At 43.4% G+C, this 16,714-nt stretch overlaps 1 protein-coding gene across 3 annotated transcripts in view; it reads left to right on the top strand.

The window, feature by feature from the left end:
- Positions 1-489: 489 nt before the first annotated feature.
- The window catches only part of GRID1 (glutamate ionotropic receptor delta type subunit 1), a 479,753-nt gene continuing 463,528 nt past the window's right edge, over positions 490-16,714 (top strand). For all 3 annotated transcript variants that reach the window (XM_058810534.1, XM_058810532.1, XM_058810533.1), the window contains exons 1-2: positions 490-611; positions 2,642-2,797. In XM_058810534.1, the coding sequence (XP_058666517.1) occupies positions 533-611; positions 2,642-2,797 (235 nt within the window). In that variant the 5' untranslated portion in view covers positions 490-532. The remainder of the gene's footprint in view (positions 612-2,641; positions 2,798-16,714) is intronic.

Raw genomic sequence — 16,714 nt, 5'->3', positions numbered from 1 at the left:
CGCGGGCAGCTGCCCCGCTGTGGCCCGGCTGAGCGCTCCCCGCAGCGCTGCGCGCTCGCCCGGCGCGGCCCGTGCGCCCCGCTGCCCGCCCGCCGCGCCGTGCCCCGGCGGCACCGAGCGCCGAGGCTCCGCAGTCACGTGGCGCGAGGGGCGGGCGGCGGCGGCGGGGGGGCCGCTCCGCAGTTCGCGGTCTGCCGGCGCCCCGGCACACACCGAGCGCTGGAGGCTCCGCCGCGCCGCCTGCCAACCCGGGATCTACCTCCGTGATTTTCTAACCCCGTTTTTTTTTTTTTTTTTTTGTTTTTTTTTTTTTTTTTTTTAATTTTTTCCTCCCCCATCACCCGTTTTCCTCAATCTTGGATAATTCTTGGGGTGCTGGGGGATTTTGGGATTTTTTTCTAAGAGGGGGGTGCCTGGGCATCTCCCCCCCGCGCCCGCTGCCTTGGTCCACCTGCCCTTGCGCCTTTTTTTTTTTTCTTTCCCCCTGTCTCTCCACCAAACCCGGGCTGATGTGCTGTGCGAGAGGCTGGAAATGGAAGTGTTGATGCTCTGGATTTTCCCCTGGATATTTCAGTGCGTTTCGGTGCGGGCGGACTCCATCATCCACATTGGTAAGAGAGGGAGCGGGGGGGTTGGAGAGGGACGCGGTAGATAAATAAATATATAAAGGAAGCGTCTCGTTTAGCCGCGATAATGTCACTGGCAGCGGTGGAACCCAACTCCGCGGAGAGACAGGAGGACGGATGCGAGGAAGGCAGCTGTATTCTGCCCGCGGTTGTAAAGTTAGGGCCGAAATGCCGCCTGTGCGCCGGGCAGGGGACCCGCCGGGGCCGCCGCTGCGGTCTCCCATGTGGCTGGGGAGTCTGTGCTTGGACCTGTTTGCGTGGAAAGGCTTTCTTCCCCCCCACCCCCCGCCTCCTCGCCACCGAAAACAAACAACCGCCCCCATCACCCGAGCATAATCTGAACGTGCTCGCAGGGAAAACTTTCGGGGAGATAATCCCCTGGTTTCCATCCCCTGCCGTAGCAGGTGTCAGCCAAGGCGGAATGCGGGGGGCGCAGGGGGGAACTTGGCTGGGAAGGGGTTAGAAAGGCGAGCTTTGCAGCGGCTCTGTTGTGTGTGCGTGTGTGTGTGTCTATGCGCGCAACTGTTGTGGTTTGAATAAGATCTCATTAAAGCCCCTGGGCAGCAAGAAGGCTGGATCAGTGGGAGGAAGAGAGGGATGAATAAGAGGCAAAGGAAAGGCTGATGTGAACTTTTATGGCTTCTGGGAGCAAGGCACGGTGATGTCCGCGGGAAGCCTGGCAAGCAAAAGCGAGGCTCTGCAGTCACCTTTTGGCTGGTGTTGAAAGGTACCAGCAGGAACGAAAATGAGGATGTTTAGGGGCGGAGAGGGGGGAGAGAATCACTTGTAGAGGATGATAGAGGAGGAAACGGGAGTATGTCCGGGAAATGAAAAGCAGTAATTCCCACCAGTCTTTCGGGGAGGATGGGAGATCAGAAGAAGGAGGGGGCCGGGGTAGGAGCCATCCTGGCGAGGAGAGGCTCCACGGATACGGGAAGAAAGTCCCGTGTGGACCCGAGGCAAGGAAGGGGAGAAGGGGACCGGCCCTGTAACAAGTTTCCCGGCACGGACGGCTCCGAGGCCGGTGGGAAGGAGGCTCCGGTCGTCGGCGCTCGCCTCCAGAGCCTGGGGGCGCAGCCAAGGCAAACAGCATTGCGGAGCCATTAAAGAGACGGGGTCAGCCCTGACCGCAGCGGAGGACTCCTAACCAGGGGCAGGACCCCCACGGCACCGGGGCCAGCGCCGCGGGGAGGAAGGGAGGCGGCAGGGCTGGGGTAGAAGGGTGGGTGAAGGAACCTCCACGGGTCTCTCTCTCAGCCCTGCTTCTCTTGCGCGTGGACCGTGTCACCTCGGCTTCTCCCCGCACGAACTTCAGCCAGAGTGGTGTTTGCTAACTAAGTGCTGGGCAGGAGCGGGGAGCTGCTGTGTGCAGAGCTGGGACGCACACGGGCAGTGCACGGAGGCTCAAGCCACAGGCACGCACGGTGTGAATCAGCAGGACTTTTCCAGGCTGGGGAATAATGTTTTTTGCTTGTTTTGTTGCCAGCTCTAAAGATCTCCCAGCGCCGCGTAGAGCAGGGCAGTAAGCCTGGCGTGGGCACACACACGCTCCGCGGAGAGGGATTTTATGTAACACACATCGCCAGATGTTTTCACGTTAACTGCATAAACAGGACAGTGAAATTAAAGCTTCCAGGTTACTGGACACAAATCCCGGCTTCACGTTCGTGTGTGCTTCTAAGCCTCAATAAAACCGCGGCCGGAAAGGCAGCATCCCAGGGACAGGCAAGCAGCGAGCAAAAAGTTGGTGGAGTTTCCAAGCCTGCTCCCTTTCCCGTCACTGGTGGAGCAAGTCCATCACCCCGCCGTGCTTGGTTCAGGGCTCCGTAATTTGCCGTGGAGCAGAAGTGACCGGGAGGAACGCTGCGCTGCCCCGTGCCCGGGACGAGGCCGCCCACGTGTGTGGCCCGGCCCCACCCGGTGCCGTGCGAGCCGGCTTGAGCCCTGCACTGCCCAGAGGGGAGTGGGGGTCCTGGGCAAGCCCTCCTCACCCTCTGCCGCCTTCCTCCCCTCAGGTGCCATTTTCGAAGGCAATGCTGCCAAGGACGATGAAGTGTTCAAGCAGGCGGTGTCGGATCTGAACCTCAATGACGACATCCTCCAGAGCGAGAAAATCACTTACTCCATCAAGCTCATAGAGGCCAACAATCCCTTCCATGCGGTGCAGGAAGGTGAGCGCCTCGGGCGGCACCCACGGCGCGGGGGGCTTGGGTACGCGGACGGGACGGGGCTGAGGGAGGATCGTCCCATCGGCGGGGAGGGGCCGCCGGTGACAGCCCGGACCTGCCCTGGCGCTCGGCTGGAAACTTTTCTTCGGTCGGGGGTTGGCGCTGTCTTACAAGGAAAGGGGAGGGACGGCGCGGTGCGGCGGCGGCGCCGTGCCCAGCCCAGCCCAGCCCGGCCGTGCGCGCAGGGTGCCCGGGCCGGGGCGGCAGCCGCGCTGCGCAGGGACGGCCGGGCAGGGCTGGGCAGCGCAGGGCATGAGGGGCTGCACAGCGATCCTGGCTCCCCACTGCCGAGGGCAGGCAGGGCCACGTCGCACCGCTGTCCCCGTGCTGCCAGCGCGGCCACGCGTTGGGACCGGGCACGGGAAGGGTCCCGCCCGCAGGGAGGGAGGCGGTGATGCGGCACCGAGGGGCCGGCCAAGGGGTCTGACTCCGGCCGGAGCGGCCGCGGAAGGTGCGGGCACACACCGGCATCTCTCCCCGAGCATCCAGGGAGGCAGGGCCGGGGCGGCAGTGTGAGCATGGAGCTCCCTCGGGGGGCCGGGCAGGGGGTGAGGGAGCCGGCTGAAAGCCTTCCCAGAGTTTGCAAGAGCTGAAAAGTAGCTCCGTTGGTAAATAATTCCAATTAGATTTTAAATTTTTCTCTTTTTTTTTTTTTTTTTTTTTTTTTTTTTTTTTTTTGCAAAAGGGAAACGTTTAAATTAATCAGCTTGCCTTTACAAATAAGACTTTAAAAAGATATTATTTGTAATTTAATGAAGCGAAGGTTAATTATGGCCTAGGTTATTTAAGAAGCTGTATTTTTCAGTAGTAATTATTCTAGAAACAGAAAGCTATTTATATACCCAGACTAGAATATTTAAAAAATGATTCATCACCAGCCTTACCCTTAGTTTTACAGAGCACAGCGAATCTTTCCCAGTATGAAGATTTGCATTAATCCATATGTATTTATGTCTAAATTGTGTACATGTAAATTATGGCTACAAAATTATACCAAATGTTAATTTTCATGAACTCTGAGCAATTTCTTATGCTCGCTCTTTTCCTCAGAGTAGGTGCTAGTTAATATTATCCAGAGAAACAGCAATATATCTATTTCCAAGGGCCTCATCCTACTGACAGTAAGATTCCTTCAGCTGCTCTGAAAACTTAGCAAGGTGCTATGAAAAAAAATCTTTATTAAAATGGGAAGAAGAGGACTTGAAAGCAAAACTTCACCCACATATTCAAACACCAGAGGAAACCAAAAATCTCTAAATACTGGTGGGTTGATTTATTGGCAAAGAATAACTGAACAATTGGATCTTCTTACATTTGCGAAAACTCAGTGTCCTATATTGGAGCTTATTCATATTCATGGAAGTGACAGTAGTTGGCTGGCTGAACAATAGCTTTCAACAATGTCTCTTCTCAGAAGTAAAACTGTATGAAACCATTTTGAATGCCCGGCGATCTGAGCTGGCAGTCTGGTGGATGGGGTCCCTTTGCACAGTTTTGTTAAAAGCAGGAAAGCATGACCTCGTGGAGGATTCTTCTTGGTCTAGTAATACTTTTTAAAAATTGAGTTATTTGCTAACCTCAAAGGTTGGGGTTACATTTATGAGGACTACAATAAAAATAAATTATCTTTGTTGAGTTTCCATGCTGCATCCACAGAAAAGGGCCTGGTCAGATTTTCAGCCATTTTGTTACAGGTGCTTTGTGCTACCTGAATATATGTAAATAAAGATGTTTTCTACTGTCCCTTCCAAGATGCTCTTTCACTGCCCATTGTAGTTTGAATTGTGCTTTGATGAACTGATAGCACGCTGGAGAATTAAGTAGTTGATGATTCTTCACTATTCCAAAAAGAACTTGTTCTCTATCACTGCTTCAATAAGGCACATCAAGGTGTTTTCTTTTGGGAGTATTGTGGAATGATCCTTTATGCAAGTAAAAGCTTGCCACAGTGGGAGGCCTAAGAAAAATGTCTGACTCTGCTCACTTTCCTGGCTTGCTTTGTTGGTTCAGGTCAGGTCTTTTGTTTGTTTTTTTTTTTTTTTTTTTTTTTTTCAGGTTTAATTTCCTACCTTTGAAATTGTCATCCATGTGGGCAGAGTAATCCATGGGGCGTGCAAGTTGCTGGTCTGTTCTTACTGAGCAGTGTCTCATTGACCAGTGTTACTTGATGTTGTTCTGATTATTCAAAATCTCATTGTATCTCACTGTTTGGATATCCTGCTCATTTTAGCAAAATACTGCGTGTAGTAGTCAGAACAACCTGGAGCAAATCTGCTGCCCAGACTGCTCACAGAATCTTCCTGCCACTACATAAAACGCCCTGACATCCACATTATTCTTCTGCAGCATCTTCCCAAGCAGTGGCATGGAAATCAATGTTGCAAACCTTAGCTTCACAGGGATGGAACTTTTTTTACAAGTGAAAACCAGTTTGGAATAAAAATAGACCATTGTCTATCACCACCAGAATAGTTCATGCAAGGAAACCAATCAAATACTGTTTTTATTTGAAGTGTCTTTTGCACAGTCCTGTAAGATGACATTGTAAGTTATCCTTAAGTCCTTTTAAAAGACAACTTTAAAGAGAGAACTTTATTTCAATGATATTGTGCTGGTAGAATTACAGAAAGTCATCATTCCACATAACAATGTCTATTACACAATGATGAAACTTTAATTACTGACAGAGATAGTTCTAGCATGTGTTTGTCCTGGCATTTACTGTGCAGTTGGAGAACATCTGCATGAGTAGGAAGCACAGAAGAGTAGTACCAGCAGGGTTTTCTTAGAGGAGCAATGCATTCACAGAACTAAAGGCCAAACAAAAGAGTAGTTTTCAGTGCTGGATGTGCTGAGATGTATTGCTAGATTTTGGGGAAAAATAAAAAAAAAACTCTAGGGACTTTGCTATAGTGAGATAAGGGAGCTATAGTGATAGTCTCTGGTGACTGAAATCGGTAAATAAAATTGAGATACTTTTTCTTCAAAGACTTGGTGGACACTCATGTTAACGGTGTGTCAGGTACCAGAGAACTACAATTAACAAAAAGTATAAATTTTGTTTCCTTCTTTGTCTTTCATTTCAATGTGTATTGCATAAACAAGATCCTGTTGTGCTGATGAGTAATGAGATTGTTTTGGTCCCATCAAGCTCATTCTATAAACAAAGTGCAGCACATGGGTGAAAGGCACTCCAGTGGCAAGGGATGAAACAGTAAAGAATGAACAGACCCTGGTGTATGCATAAAATAGGCCTTGTTTTGTCTGCCCTTGCAAGCAGTCGTTGCATTTGGTAGAATATTGCTTTTATGTATGTGGCAATTACTTGAGGGAAAAATTGTTTTTCACTGACTGTTACGGGAGGAAATATACATGGGGAATCATTGTTCTTTTCATGTGATTTAGAGAAATAAGCTCAAACCACAAACGTAAAGTTAAACTAGATTCTTGCTTCCAAAAGAGTTATGTGCTCAGTTTCAGTTAAGTGATTGCAGTGTGAGCTGGTTTTTGTGTGGCCTCTATTTAAACTAGTGCTGTAGTAACCTTTTTGTGATTCAAGGATTCAAATAGGCTCAAAGCTACTTTTTAAGCTTTCTGTTCAAATTGAGATTTCTGAGCCTGTCATTGGTGCTCAGAAGGGACTGTGTGCATGATGTACAGATGGCAAACAGGTTTGTGGATGGGCTTGAAAATTTGATGGCATGTTTAGACTAAAAAACCCAAACAAAACTGACCTGCAAGTTTTTAAAATGGTGTTTTCAAAGCATTGCTGCTTTCATAGTTAGCTGTAGGTCAAAACTGGGACATGAGAAAGCTAATACTTGCCATTCGTAGCACCCTTAGGAGAAAGGATCCAAAGGAACTTGTTAGTCAGAAACTGCAAAACTTTAAACCCCTTTTTCTCAGTGGATGATGCTTACACATCTATGGAGCTTTCCTGGAGCTGAAACTTGCTGTTCTCTCTGCATAGCAATTTCAAATGAATTGTTTCTAATTTGAGACGCCTTGTATGTGTGCTTGTTGTTGTTAAAATGCTGTCAGTTCAGGAAACCAGAACAAATTTGGAAAATCAAAATGTGATTTGAGTGCAAGAATGGTGTTCCATAAATGGATTTATTGTCAGTCCCATACACAGTGCTGTGGTTTCAGAGCAACTCAGAGCTGCTGAGTTTTTGGGTGTCTGTGCTGTATACCATTGAGTGAATGTGATCTGTTATCATAGTCTGTAGCACTTGGTAATGATATATACTTGACATAAAATAGAATAGACAGAATAGACCATTGGAAGTGACCTACAACAATATCTAGTCTAGCTGCCTGAATAATTCAAGGCAGACCAAAAGTTCAGGCGTGTTGTTAAGAGCAATGTCCAAATCCCTCAACCACTGACAGGCTTGTGGCATTGAGCACCTCTCTGGAAAGGCTGTTCCAGTGTCTGGCCACCCTTGCAGTAAGGAAATGTTTCCTTGTGTCCAGTTGAAAGCTCCCATGACACAGCTTTGAGCCATTCCCACACATCACGTCACTGGATCTCAGGGAGAATAGATCAGCACATGGCTCTTGATCTCTCTTGTCTCAGCACATATATTTAATGTTACAACCACAGTTGCTGTCTACAGTTTTATTTGTTGGGAAGGTGTAAGCTGATCAAATAAGATGAAATACAGATCTGGAGAACCAGATTCAGCAGCTCCATTGCTGTTTACATTTATTTGTGAAATACTGCACGTACAAATTAATAGGGTTTTTATAATTATCATTATGTATTTTTTTTAATTAAAAAAAAATAACCCCAAACCCCAAAAATTAATTGATTTGACCGCTCTGGCTCGGGGAATTGGGTGCATAGGTAGGACCTATAGGCTGTACCTAGATTTTTAAAGTAAAGCATTAGAAAAAAATCTCATCTGCCAGAATTGCAAAGGATTGGTTTATATCGATGTACTGTCAGTTTTTCTCCAGTGTTTTCTCTTGAGTCTTTCACTGTCAAATAACTTTACCTTTATCTACTCTTCTTCCAAGCTTGAACACAGATTTCAGACTCTTTTCATTGGGGTGCAAGCTCTTGTTTGGAAGTTTTGACAGGTGCACTCCTAACTCTCTGGAAAGCAAATACTGTTACATACCTTTTTCCTCAGTTTAATACCAACTTTCAGCAGTTCTAGAAGCCAACCAGAAAGTGTAGGTCGGGGGTCCCACCTGTGGTCAGAGAGGCCTTGCTGTGCAATGACACCTTTTTTTATGCTGTTTCTCTGCATTTAAAAGCTGTTGCTCAGTGGGGTGAATGGGTTTAACAGTTTTACCTCCTTGGGCCCTCTGAGGTCAGACCTTGACTTGTTAAGGACTGCCACAGTGAAGATATCTGTGACGCTGTCATCTCATTGTGCTTGTGTTTTTATGCTCTACAGTTGTATTTCTTAGTGTAATATAAGCAAGAGTGTTTTCAGAGCTAACGAAAACAGCTAATTAAAATGTCCATCTCCTGATATTCTTGTGCTGTTGATATGTTGAAAGCAGGGACGTGCATAGGAAGGAAGCTGATTGCCCATGAGGGAGTCCCTTTGGTGCTGAGGATGAAGGCAGGCTACGCTCTATGGGCCAATATCTATATCCCCTTTTGTTTTGTTGGGTCATCCCTCTTGCTGTTTGTTACTTGGTAGCCAACAGCTGTTCTGTTCTGGTCACAGTTCAACTGTGGGTGCAGAGTATTTGGTACTTCTGGGAGGACTCCCACTCCAGCACGCCCCTGGTGCAGTTTGGGTGTTTTTACAGGCTGTACCAGGGTTAGTTCCACCCCAGCCATGTGCTTTCCTTTGCAGAGGCTCCTGTCAGTTCATGCTGGGGCTGGGCTGCCCAGAGCTTGGTGTGACACAGTGTCACACAGCCCTGCTGCAGGCACTCAGGGGAACAAGGATGTGTCACGGCTGAGCATCCCCAGGGAGCAAGAGGCTTTCTGTGGAAAAGAAAGTGTGCCTGCAGTGTAGATGGGACCTGATTGGAGCACCAGTCCTGCCCCAGCTTGGTGGAGTCTGGGGGTGGAGAGGAGGCCACAAGAGGCATCTCAGTCCCTGCCTGCTGTAGGATGACAGGGTATGCCTTATTATTTTCATGCTTTGCAGTTAAAAGACTTTTAAAAGAGGTTTGAAAGAGGATTTTATTTCCTCCATCTGCAGAGAAGGTTAAGTGCATTTCTTCTTTCTTCTAATTGCAGACTTGCTAATACTTTTATTTCCATGTAAGGTGTGGGTGACCCATCTATTTTGAAGGTCTCATATAGAAAATTAGCTGCAGGTTAGGCTACAGTGCTTTTTCAGTATGTAATGGTCTTTCCCACTGATCCTGCTGCTGATCCTGCTCATTTACCAAGGAGCTGCAGTTGGGTTTCTTATTCTGGGATTTCATTATGGAAAATAGGCTACTCGTTAACTGGTGTACTAGAAATTATCCCAAAAGATCAGGAATAAGCAGTGTTCATAAAAATGTTAGGGAACGTGTTTCAGGGTTAAAGATTTTCTTTGTGTTTTGCTTATTTATTATTTTTAGAGAAAATAATTTTCTGAGCACTTTGTTTGCCTGTGGCAGCTGTTCTCAGTCATTAATGTGGAGGAGGATCTGTAAAAGTGAAATGAGTACACAAAACCTCCTCAGCCTGATCTAGTTAAAATAATGGCTCAAGAACAGGATCCTGAACTGTGAAATACAATCTGGATATATGCATATACATGCTTGCCCATATACTCTGTACAAATAATTTAATTGCTAGACTTACTGTAATGTGTCCAGCAGGGAATATGCCTTGAGCCTTTCTGTGTTCAGTCTTCTAGCTACAGATGATTAGGGGATTGACTATCTAAGTATTACATTTTAAATTATGTCTTTATACTTGCTGAATGAGATGAATTTAATATTTTGATGTGATTTATCATGCTGAGGTTGAGCCATACAGTGAAAGTAGTTAAAGCTGCACGTTCTTTGAATAGAAGGGATGTCATATTTATTAAAACTGTTTGTGGCTTACCACAGTTGTTTACTGGAAGGAAAACAAAACAAAGCCTCAAAGCCAAGTTATACAGCTATAATAGTGCCCAGCTGTAAGACTATAGCACACCAAGACTGTAGCTGAAACAGTTACTTCAGATTTTACTTTTTGTCCTTTCAGAGCAGCCAGTCTTTTTAGGCAAAAATCAAAATGTTTCTCATACTTTTATTCATAATAAATTTCCTCTGAGGGGAATTCCTGCTGTGTCTTTATTTGTCGCTGTCAACTTGTGCTTTTGTGCTTAGAGGTGTTTTTTCAACTTGCCCCTCAGAAAAAATATTACTTAGATTGTTGGAATCATGCTGCTGTGTGAGTCTTGTAATTGTAGGAAATATACCTTTTTTTTTTTTAACCAGCAAATGTGTGTGTTTTTCTGGAAGTGACCTGCTAGAATAAAATTGATTCACAGGTCTTTTTTTTTTTTTCTTGGCAAGACATTTTTCCATAATTTTCAAGTATTTGAGTTGAGGATTTTAAAAATGGTTTACATGTTCAATTTCACATTTTGGCACTTCTTTTATTTTGATGTCATACTACTTGCAGTGATTTTTCTTACACATGGAAATGCTGTGGGTCTTTTCCATTTGCAAATCTGTTGAAAGTGGTCAGGTTTCAGGGTGAGGAATGACATGTTTTATGCACAGGGCACATATGAGACTTCCTTACACAGAACTGTTGGGTCTGAGGTCGAAATCATTGGTGTCATCCTGAGAATCCTTTCCATTTCACTCTTCACTGAGGAACGAGAGCAGCTGATGCTCATCCTTAGTGCAGCTCTTTTCATATTAGGAATCTTGTCAAGGAAATGGAAGTGAGATTGTTAAGTAGTATAGAACATTTTGAGATACTCATTTTATATCATATGTACATCTGTAATAATTTCAAAGGCAGTTAATAATGATATGCTAATATGCCAGGTTTTCTTTCATTTACACAACTTTCAGGCAATAAATATCTGAAATGAGAACTATGTTGAAAGGCTTTCTTTTATGTTTTTCCTAATAGCTTGCATTTAATTATAATTTGGAGACTTGATTGCTGTGTTTGAAAAAGGGTTTGGGTTTGTGGGTTTGGAATGCTTTTTATAATCTGAAAATTTTGCCTTATCAGGAAGAAGCTGTCTGCACTAGCACAGCTTTTGTGAAGTTCCTTCATTCTGACCCTGCTGTGCCTGTCCATTTTCTCTCTTCTGCCTATTACATATTCATATATGCAGTAAGAATACTGGAAAGCACTAACAGCCAGTCCTTAAAGGTAGAAAGAACCAAGAGGCATTAATTTCAAGTGTTGTTTGGCTGCATTAAAACACACAGCAGGGTTTCTGCTGCTTGACCTTACTGAGAACTATTCCCTTAGCAACCTTTCATAGAGGGAGTAAAAGGACAGTAAGAAAACAATTTCTCCCCCATATAGTCAATAGAATAATATCTAAGAAATTAATTTCTCTCATATAAACACATGAATCTCAAGCCAAAAAGTCCCAGTGGGGCCAGGGACTCATTAAGTATTCTATTCCTCAGTCTAGTAATTTTATTCTCTGCTTTTTAATTTACTTATCTGAGTCTTAGAGATTTTAACTAGTAACATTGCTGATGGAATGCTTTCCATGTCCTCAAAATCTCATTGACAGTCTGGTTTGTTCTTATTTAGAAATTGAACAAAAGGATTTTCCATAGAACTGAATGTTTGTAAAGTTAATGAGAATTGTCTTTGTCAGTGGGTAAATGACCCTATTTATGCCATTACGTGATACTTAGGAAACACCAATTATTTGCTGCTTGATAATACTTCCAATAGAGAAATGGTGTAATGATCTAGAGCATTTCCATAGCCCTTTGTCTTCTTAACCTCTCTGCTCCTAGAGGTAAAACTTGGGATGGTGGAAGGAGGAGTAGGCTTATACTGAGAGTCTCTCAGCATCTTTGTGTATTTGCAAATCCTTTATTTTAAAACAATTTGTTTAAATTAAATTTTTCATTGATTTAAAAAATGCTTCATAACTTCCAAGTAAACTCTGATGTAAATTGAGCATTGTCTTGTGTAAAATATTAGCTGCATTCTAATTGAAATGACTGATGATTTTCCCATTTTCTGTCCTACTTGAAAATATTTTTGGAATGAGAAAAGTTATCTGAGAAGTTTAGAGAAAAAGAACTTAGGATGTGATGTCTTCAAGGGTCAAACCAGAGAGGGCTAGGGTGTTGAAGTGCACAAAAAATAAAAGGGAGCAACCCAATTATCTGCTTTATGTTTTGATTTTTTTTTAGTGAAACTTTCTCTTTTTTTTTTCTTTCCCTTCAGCTTGCTTTCGTGCTGTGGTTCATCAGTTATTGTGGAAGTAAAAGTGTGTTTGATATAGGTAGGATTTAGTGACCCAAACAGAAATAGGAAAAGCTTGTTCCTCCCCTAGTCTGAGCAAGCTGTTTGCACAGTATGGGTCTGGTTTTTAAAGAAACTGGAGAAGGGCAAGGGTGCCACATCTTAGATCAGTAGTCATTTTGCAAATAATCAGCCTGTGCAAGGCATTTGACTTTCCAACAGGAGAAAAGGAATTTTTGCTACAGGATGAAATGGGGAAAGCTACAGTGTAGCCGAAGTTGAGGTTGACAAACCTCAGCTTGTAGAAAGCCACTTGCCCAGGACAGCTGGACAGGAGCGTGCCCATATCTGGGTTAAAGCATTGTGCAGTCCACATGAAAAGTAATCTCATGTTGCAGGACTACATAACTTTTTTTTTCTCCTTTAAAAAACCCTATTTCTAAAGGCTTAATGCTTTGTTATGTGTTGAGGGCAGTTTACACTTTTGTGACCATGGTGTATCCTCTTTGCTTTTACACTGCTGTTTTGAAATATAATGTGACATCAGATGAAACTGAGAGTCCTCTGGGCAATGTAATTAGTGATACCTGATTCTTTTAGAATCAAATCCTCAAGCCTAGTTCTCAAAAGTGTCTTTGAGCAGACTTACTACTGTCTTTACTGTCTTTGAGTAGACTGTTTTTCAGTAACCCAGCATTTTTCTCAGGAGGTGTTTCTCTCTGTCGTCCATTTGGTTTCTTAGTGTTTTATTGCCAAGTCAGGGACTGTAGAGTTGCAGCTGGTATCTTTATGCCTGGAGTTCTTAACTAAAACTCCAGTTTCTCAAAAGCATCTAACTGAGGAGACTTTCCTGCCTGTGATTGCACTTTCCAGAGCCACTTCATCACTTTCAGCCATGCCCCATTTTGTATGAACAGCAGGTCCATCATTCTACCTGCTGGTGAGGTCTGTAAATGTAAATTTTCTCTTCAAATTCTGATGTCTTTTTTACCTGTCCTCTCTTGTTTGGCAGCATGGTGCTCCCCCCACACTTCCCTCTTCCCTGCCACTGCTCAATGCAATAGAATTTATGAACACGCTTTTCCTGATTTACTGGATTATTTTATTTCCACTGCATTTTAATCATCGTGATGACATCTGTTGGCAGCAGTACACAGATGCTTTGTCAGGGTATATGCTAAGGTTTGTAAATGCTTACTGTATCTGCATGACAAAACTAAGGTTTTGTCTTTTTCACTTACATTACAAGAAGTGGGATTGCATTATGGAAATGAAAAGTGTCTCTGGAAGACTTAGTGCCTTTCAGTGACCAACAAGTGAAACCTCTAAGTTTCATGTAGCTTCCTCTGTGTTACCTGCTGCAGTGAGCCTGGCATTACAGAATTAAGCCTCTCATCCTGCTTTCACTAATATGAAGGGTAATCTTCCTCTCTTTTAAAATATTTTTATTTTAGATTTTAACTTTTAACCTTTCCATTATAAGGAAATGGAGAACACACAGGGACAAGAAGCTAGAGCTGCTACCTCAAGGCATCTCTATAGCTCTACAGAATGGCATTATATCAGGAATGTAAAAAAGAAATTATAGCAGTGGTCAGTTGTATTTGCTATAGGGCATTCTGGCAATGCTAGTACCTAAATGGAGTCAGACTGAAATGGTAGTTTGGTCAAAAAGCACTTCCTAAAACTTTTGTGAACATGAGGCAGATTATGCATTGTCATAATTTCAAGGTGTTTGTGTTTTCTTTCTTGTGTTAATTACATTCAAAGAGGCGTTGCACTTTGTGCAGCTCAACATGAAGAAAATACTTGGTGGGTATGCAAGAAATATCTTGTTGCTCAAAGATGGGAGTTCATGTCCTGCATTCATGGTGGCACTGGGGCTCTAAAGTGGATTTTGGTAATGCTGATAACTGGTCTTTGTTGTTGCTGGCCTGCAGGGAGACTGTTTGTAATCTGGAGTCGTCTCCTGCCTTGAGAAGTGTGGGTGGTTGTGTTGAGTCAGTAGAAGTGGCACATCTAAAGGATGCTGTAAGAGGAAGGCTTGGAGCAGGATGTGTGTCATGTTTTCATGTTTTGGTTCTGAAATGTATTTTCTCAGAAGAATAAATGAATAAGCTGGAGAAAATGTGCTTTAAAATGATGCATTCTTTTGGGCTTGCAGGGGAGAAAAACTTATAGTCTGTAATTTGTGACAGACTTACAATGTAGAAAGTTGTGGGGTTTTTTGTTTTTGTTTCTGATTTTTTTTTTTCCTTCCAGAAATAGTATTGCTAAATTGCCCAGGGGTGTAGTTTACCTCTGTATAAAACCTGTGCATGGAGTGTAAGTTACCTGTAAAATTCATACACTGTGAAATGCAGCAGAGGAGCCCAGAAAACTACTGAACAAGGCCCTGGAGAAAAATATGTATCTTACATACACACAACACTTTACCTGGCAAAATTCAACTTAAACTCAGTCACGAGGGGATCAAGGGACAGGCAGGAAAAGGTGTTAGCCTGGATTGCTCAGTTCACTTTCTGGGACAGTTAGGGAAACTGATAAGGTAAAATTGCTCTGTCTGAGGTTGGAGAAGAAATAGAAGGAGTTTCTCTGACTGCCAAACAGCACAGCAACAGTTGGAAAGGCTCTGCTGGCCCCAGTGCCCCTGAGAAGTCCCTTAAGGCAAATTGAGGGCTCTAATCTGTTTGCCATTTAAATCTGTACCCAGCTACTTTGTTGGTGAGGTGAACCAGACTTGGGGAATACAAATAAATATATAGATTTAAAAAGTTCTGTCATATCTCCATCTCTTCAGGGCTACTTTGAATGTATAATTTGAAAATATCTTGTCAGATTATCACATTAACTGGGAAATAGTCATATATCCTAGGGCCTTTGGCAAATGCACTTTGAAACTGAGAATTTTAAGAGGTGTATTTTCAAGATTTAGTGTGTTGTTGCAATGTTAATAAGTAGCTTGAGAACTGAGGAAAAACTTATGATAGTGTTGATAAGATGGAAGCTATCTGAGGAAGCTGGGCTACAGCTCAGATAGACATGCATGAGGGAAAATGAAATTTCTCCTCAAAAAAGGTCTGTAGATATGTAAACTTGGCAATTAAAAAAAATATTTCTGGTGATGTTACATATATAAAAAGAAAAAGATTGGTTTTTTTAGCTTTTGGTCAGAAAGTTTTCTACCAGGTATTACAAAATCATTTTCCTTATGAAACCATACAGAGAGACAAATGAAGATGTAGTTTGATCTTGGTCTCATAAATTCCAATTTTACGAAGTTCTGTGAGTTTCTTCATGAGAGGTTGTTAATATGAAGTGTGCCTGTGAACTTTCCAAAAGATTGCTAATTACTTTGTATCCATATTTGCAGATAATGGTTCATGTGGGAAAAGTTTGGCCATCAATGTAGTAGAGTGTTCACATGGCTTTAGAAAATTGTGTCTACAATTCAGTCATCTGAAATAATACTGAGATTGAAGTTAATGGTGGGAAATATTTGCTGACAGGGCTGGCCTCAAGGCATTCTTTTTCCTTCCTAAATGCTGATAAAATTCAATGAAATGTTCTGAAGTATATTGATGGTTGTCTCAAGATGGCTTAAAAAAGTATTATGCCATTCTCCTCATAATTATAATCTCTTTTTGATGAGATTTTACAGGAAACTAATTTTATCTCTTTTTCTATAGAAAAGTATTTATATAGAAAGTAAACTTGTTGAGACTATTAGTTATTTCAATACAGGGAAAGGTCAAGTGATTTTCTGGATGCTGATCCTGGAATAAGTTTTAAATTGTGGAATTTTTACCTCTAACTCTTGTTGCTGGTGTATGAAAACAGTCAGGTGAGGAGAAATGGGAGTCCCAATAATTTTCCCAAGCTCTGATCTGTACAACACAGTTAGGAAGACAGAACTTTGTGACCTCTGTGTGTCTCCTTGGGATTGGAGTTCCTCTTTCCAGTGCCCACAAAGCATTATCAGATACTTCATGCCTGCTCCTGACACAAGAGGGGCCCAAAGAGGGACCTTCCTCCTGAAAGATAGCTTAAGGTGCTTGGTGGTCTTTAGCTTCAGTCCTTATTTACTTTTCCTGCCTTCTCACTGCTGGTATCCTTTGATCACTGAAGTACGAGAGGAAGTGATGAGATATTGGATAAATTAGCCTGGTGCACCTCTTGCTTAATTCTGTTATTACTCTGCAGCACTTGTTTAAATCAGAAGTGGGTTAAACAAGGTGTGGACTTCTGAAGAAATTTTTCTTCTCGGTGAGACAAGTAGGGAACAGCTGCTTAGTTCATTTTCACTCTCGGTGCTCTGTTGGATGTGATCCATCTCTCAGAGTTTTCTGAACTGTTTGACATGGAACAGTTGATATTGTTGGGGGTCAGTACAGCAGCCGGAATTTCATCTGCTCTGCTCTTGAGTTGTGTTGTGGTTCTGGCCTTTGGCCTCTTACTGTAGACTTTGGCCTGGCTGTAGGCCAGTTATTTTCAAGCTTTTC

Source organism: Ammospiza caudacuta, chromosome 9 (assembly GCF_027887145.1).
Source record: "Ammospiza caudacuta isolate bAmmCau1 chromosome 9, bAmmCau1.pri, whole genome shotgun sequence".
Lineage (NCBI taxonomy): Eukaryota > Metazoa > Chordata > Aves > Passeriformes > Passerellidae > Ammospiza > Ammospiza caudacuta.
The sequence above is the reverse complement of the archived record's forward strand: the minus strand, read 5'-3'. Positions and strand labels throughout refer to the sequence as shown.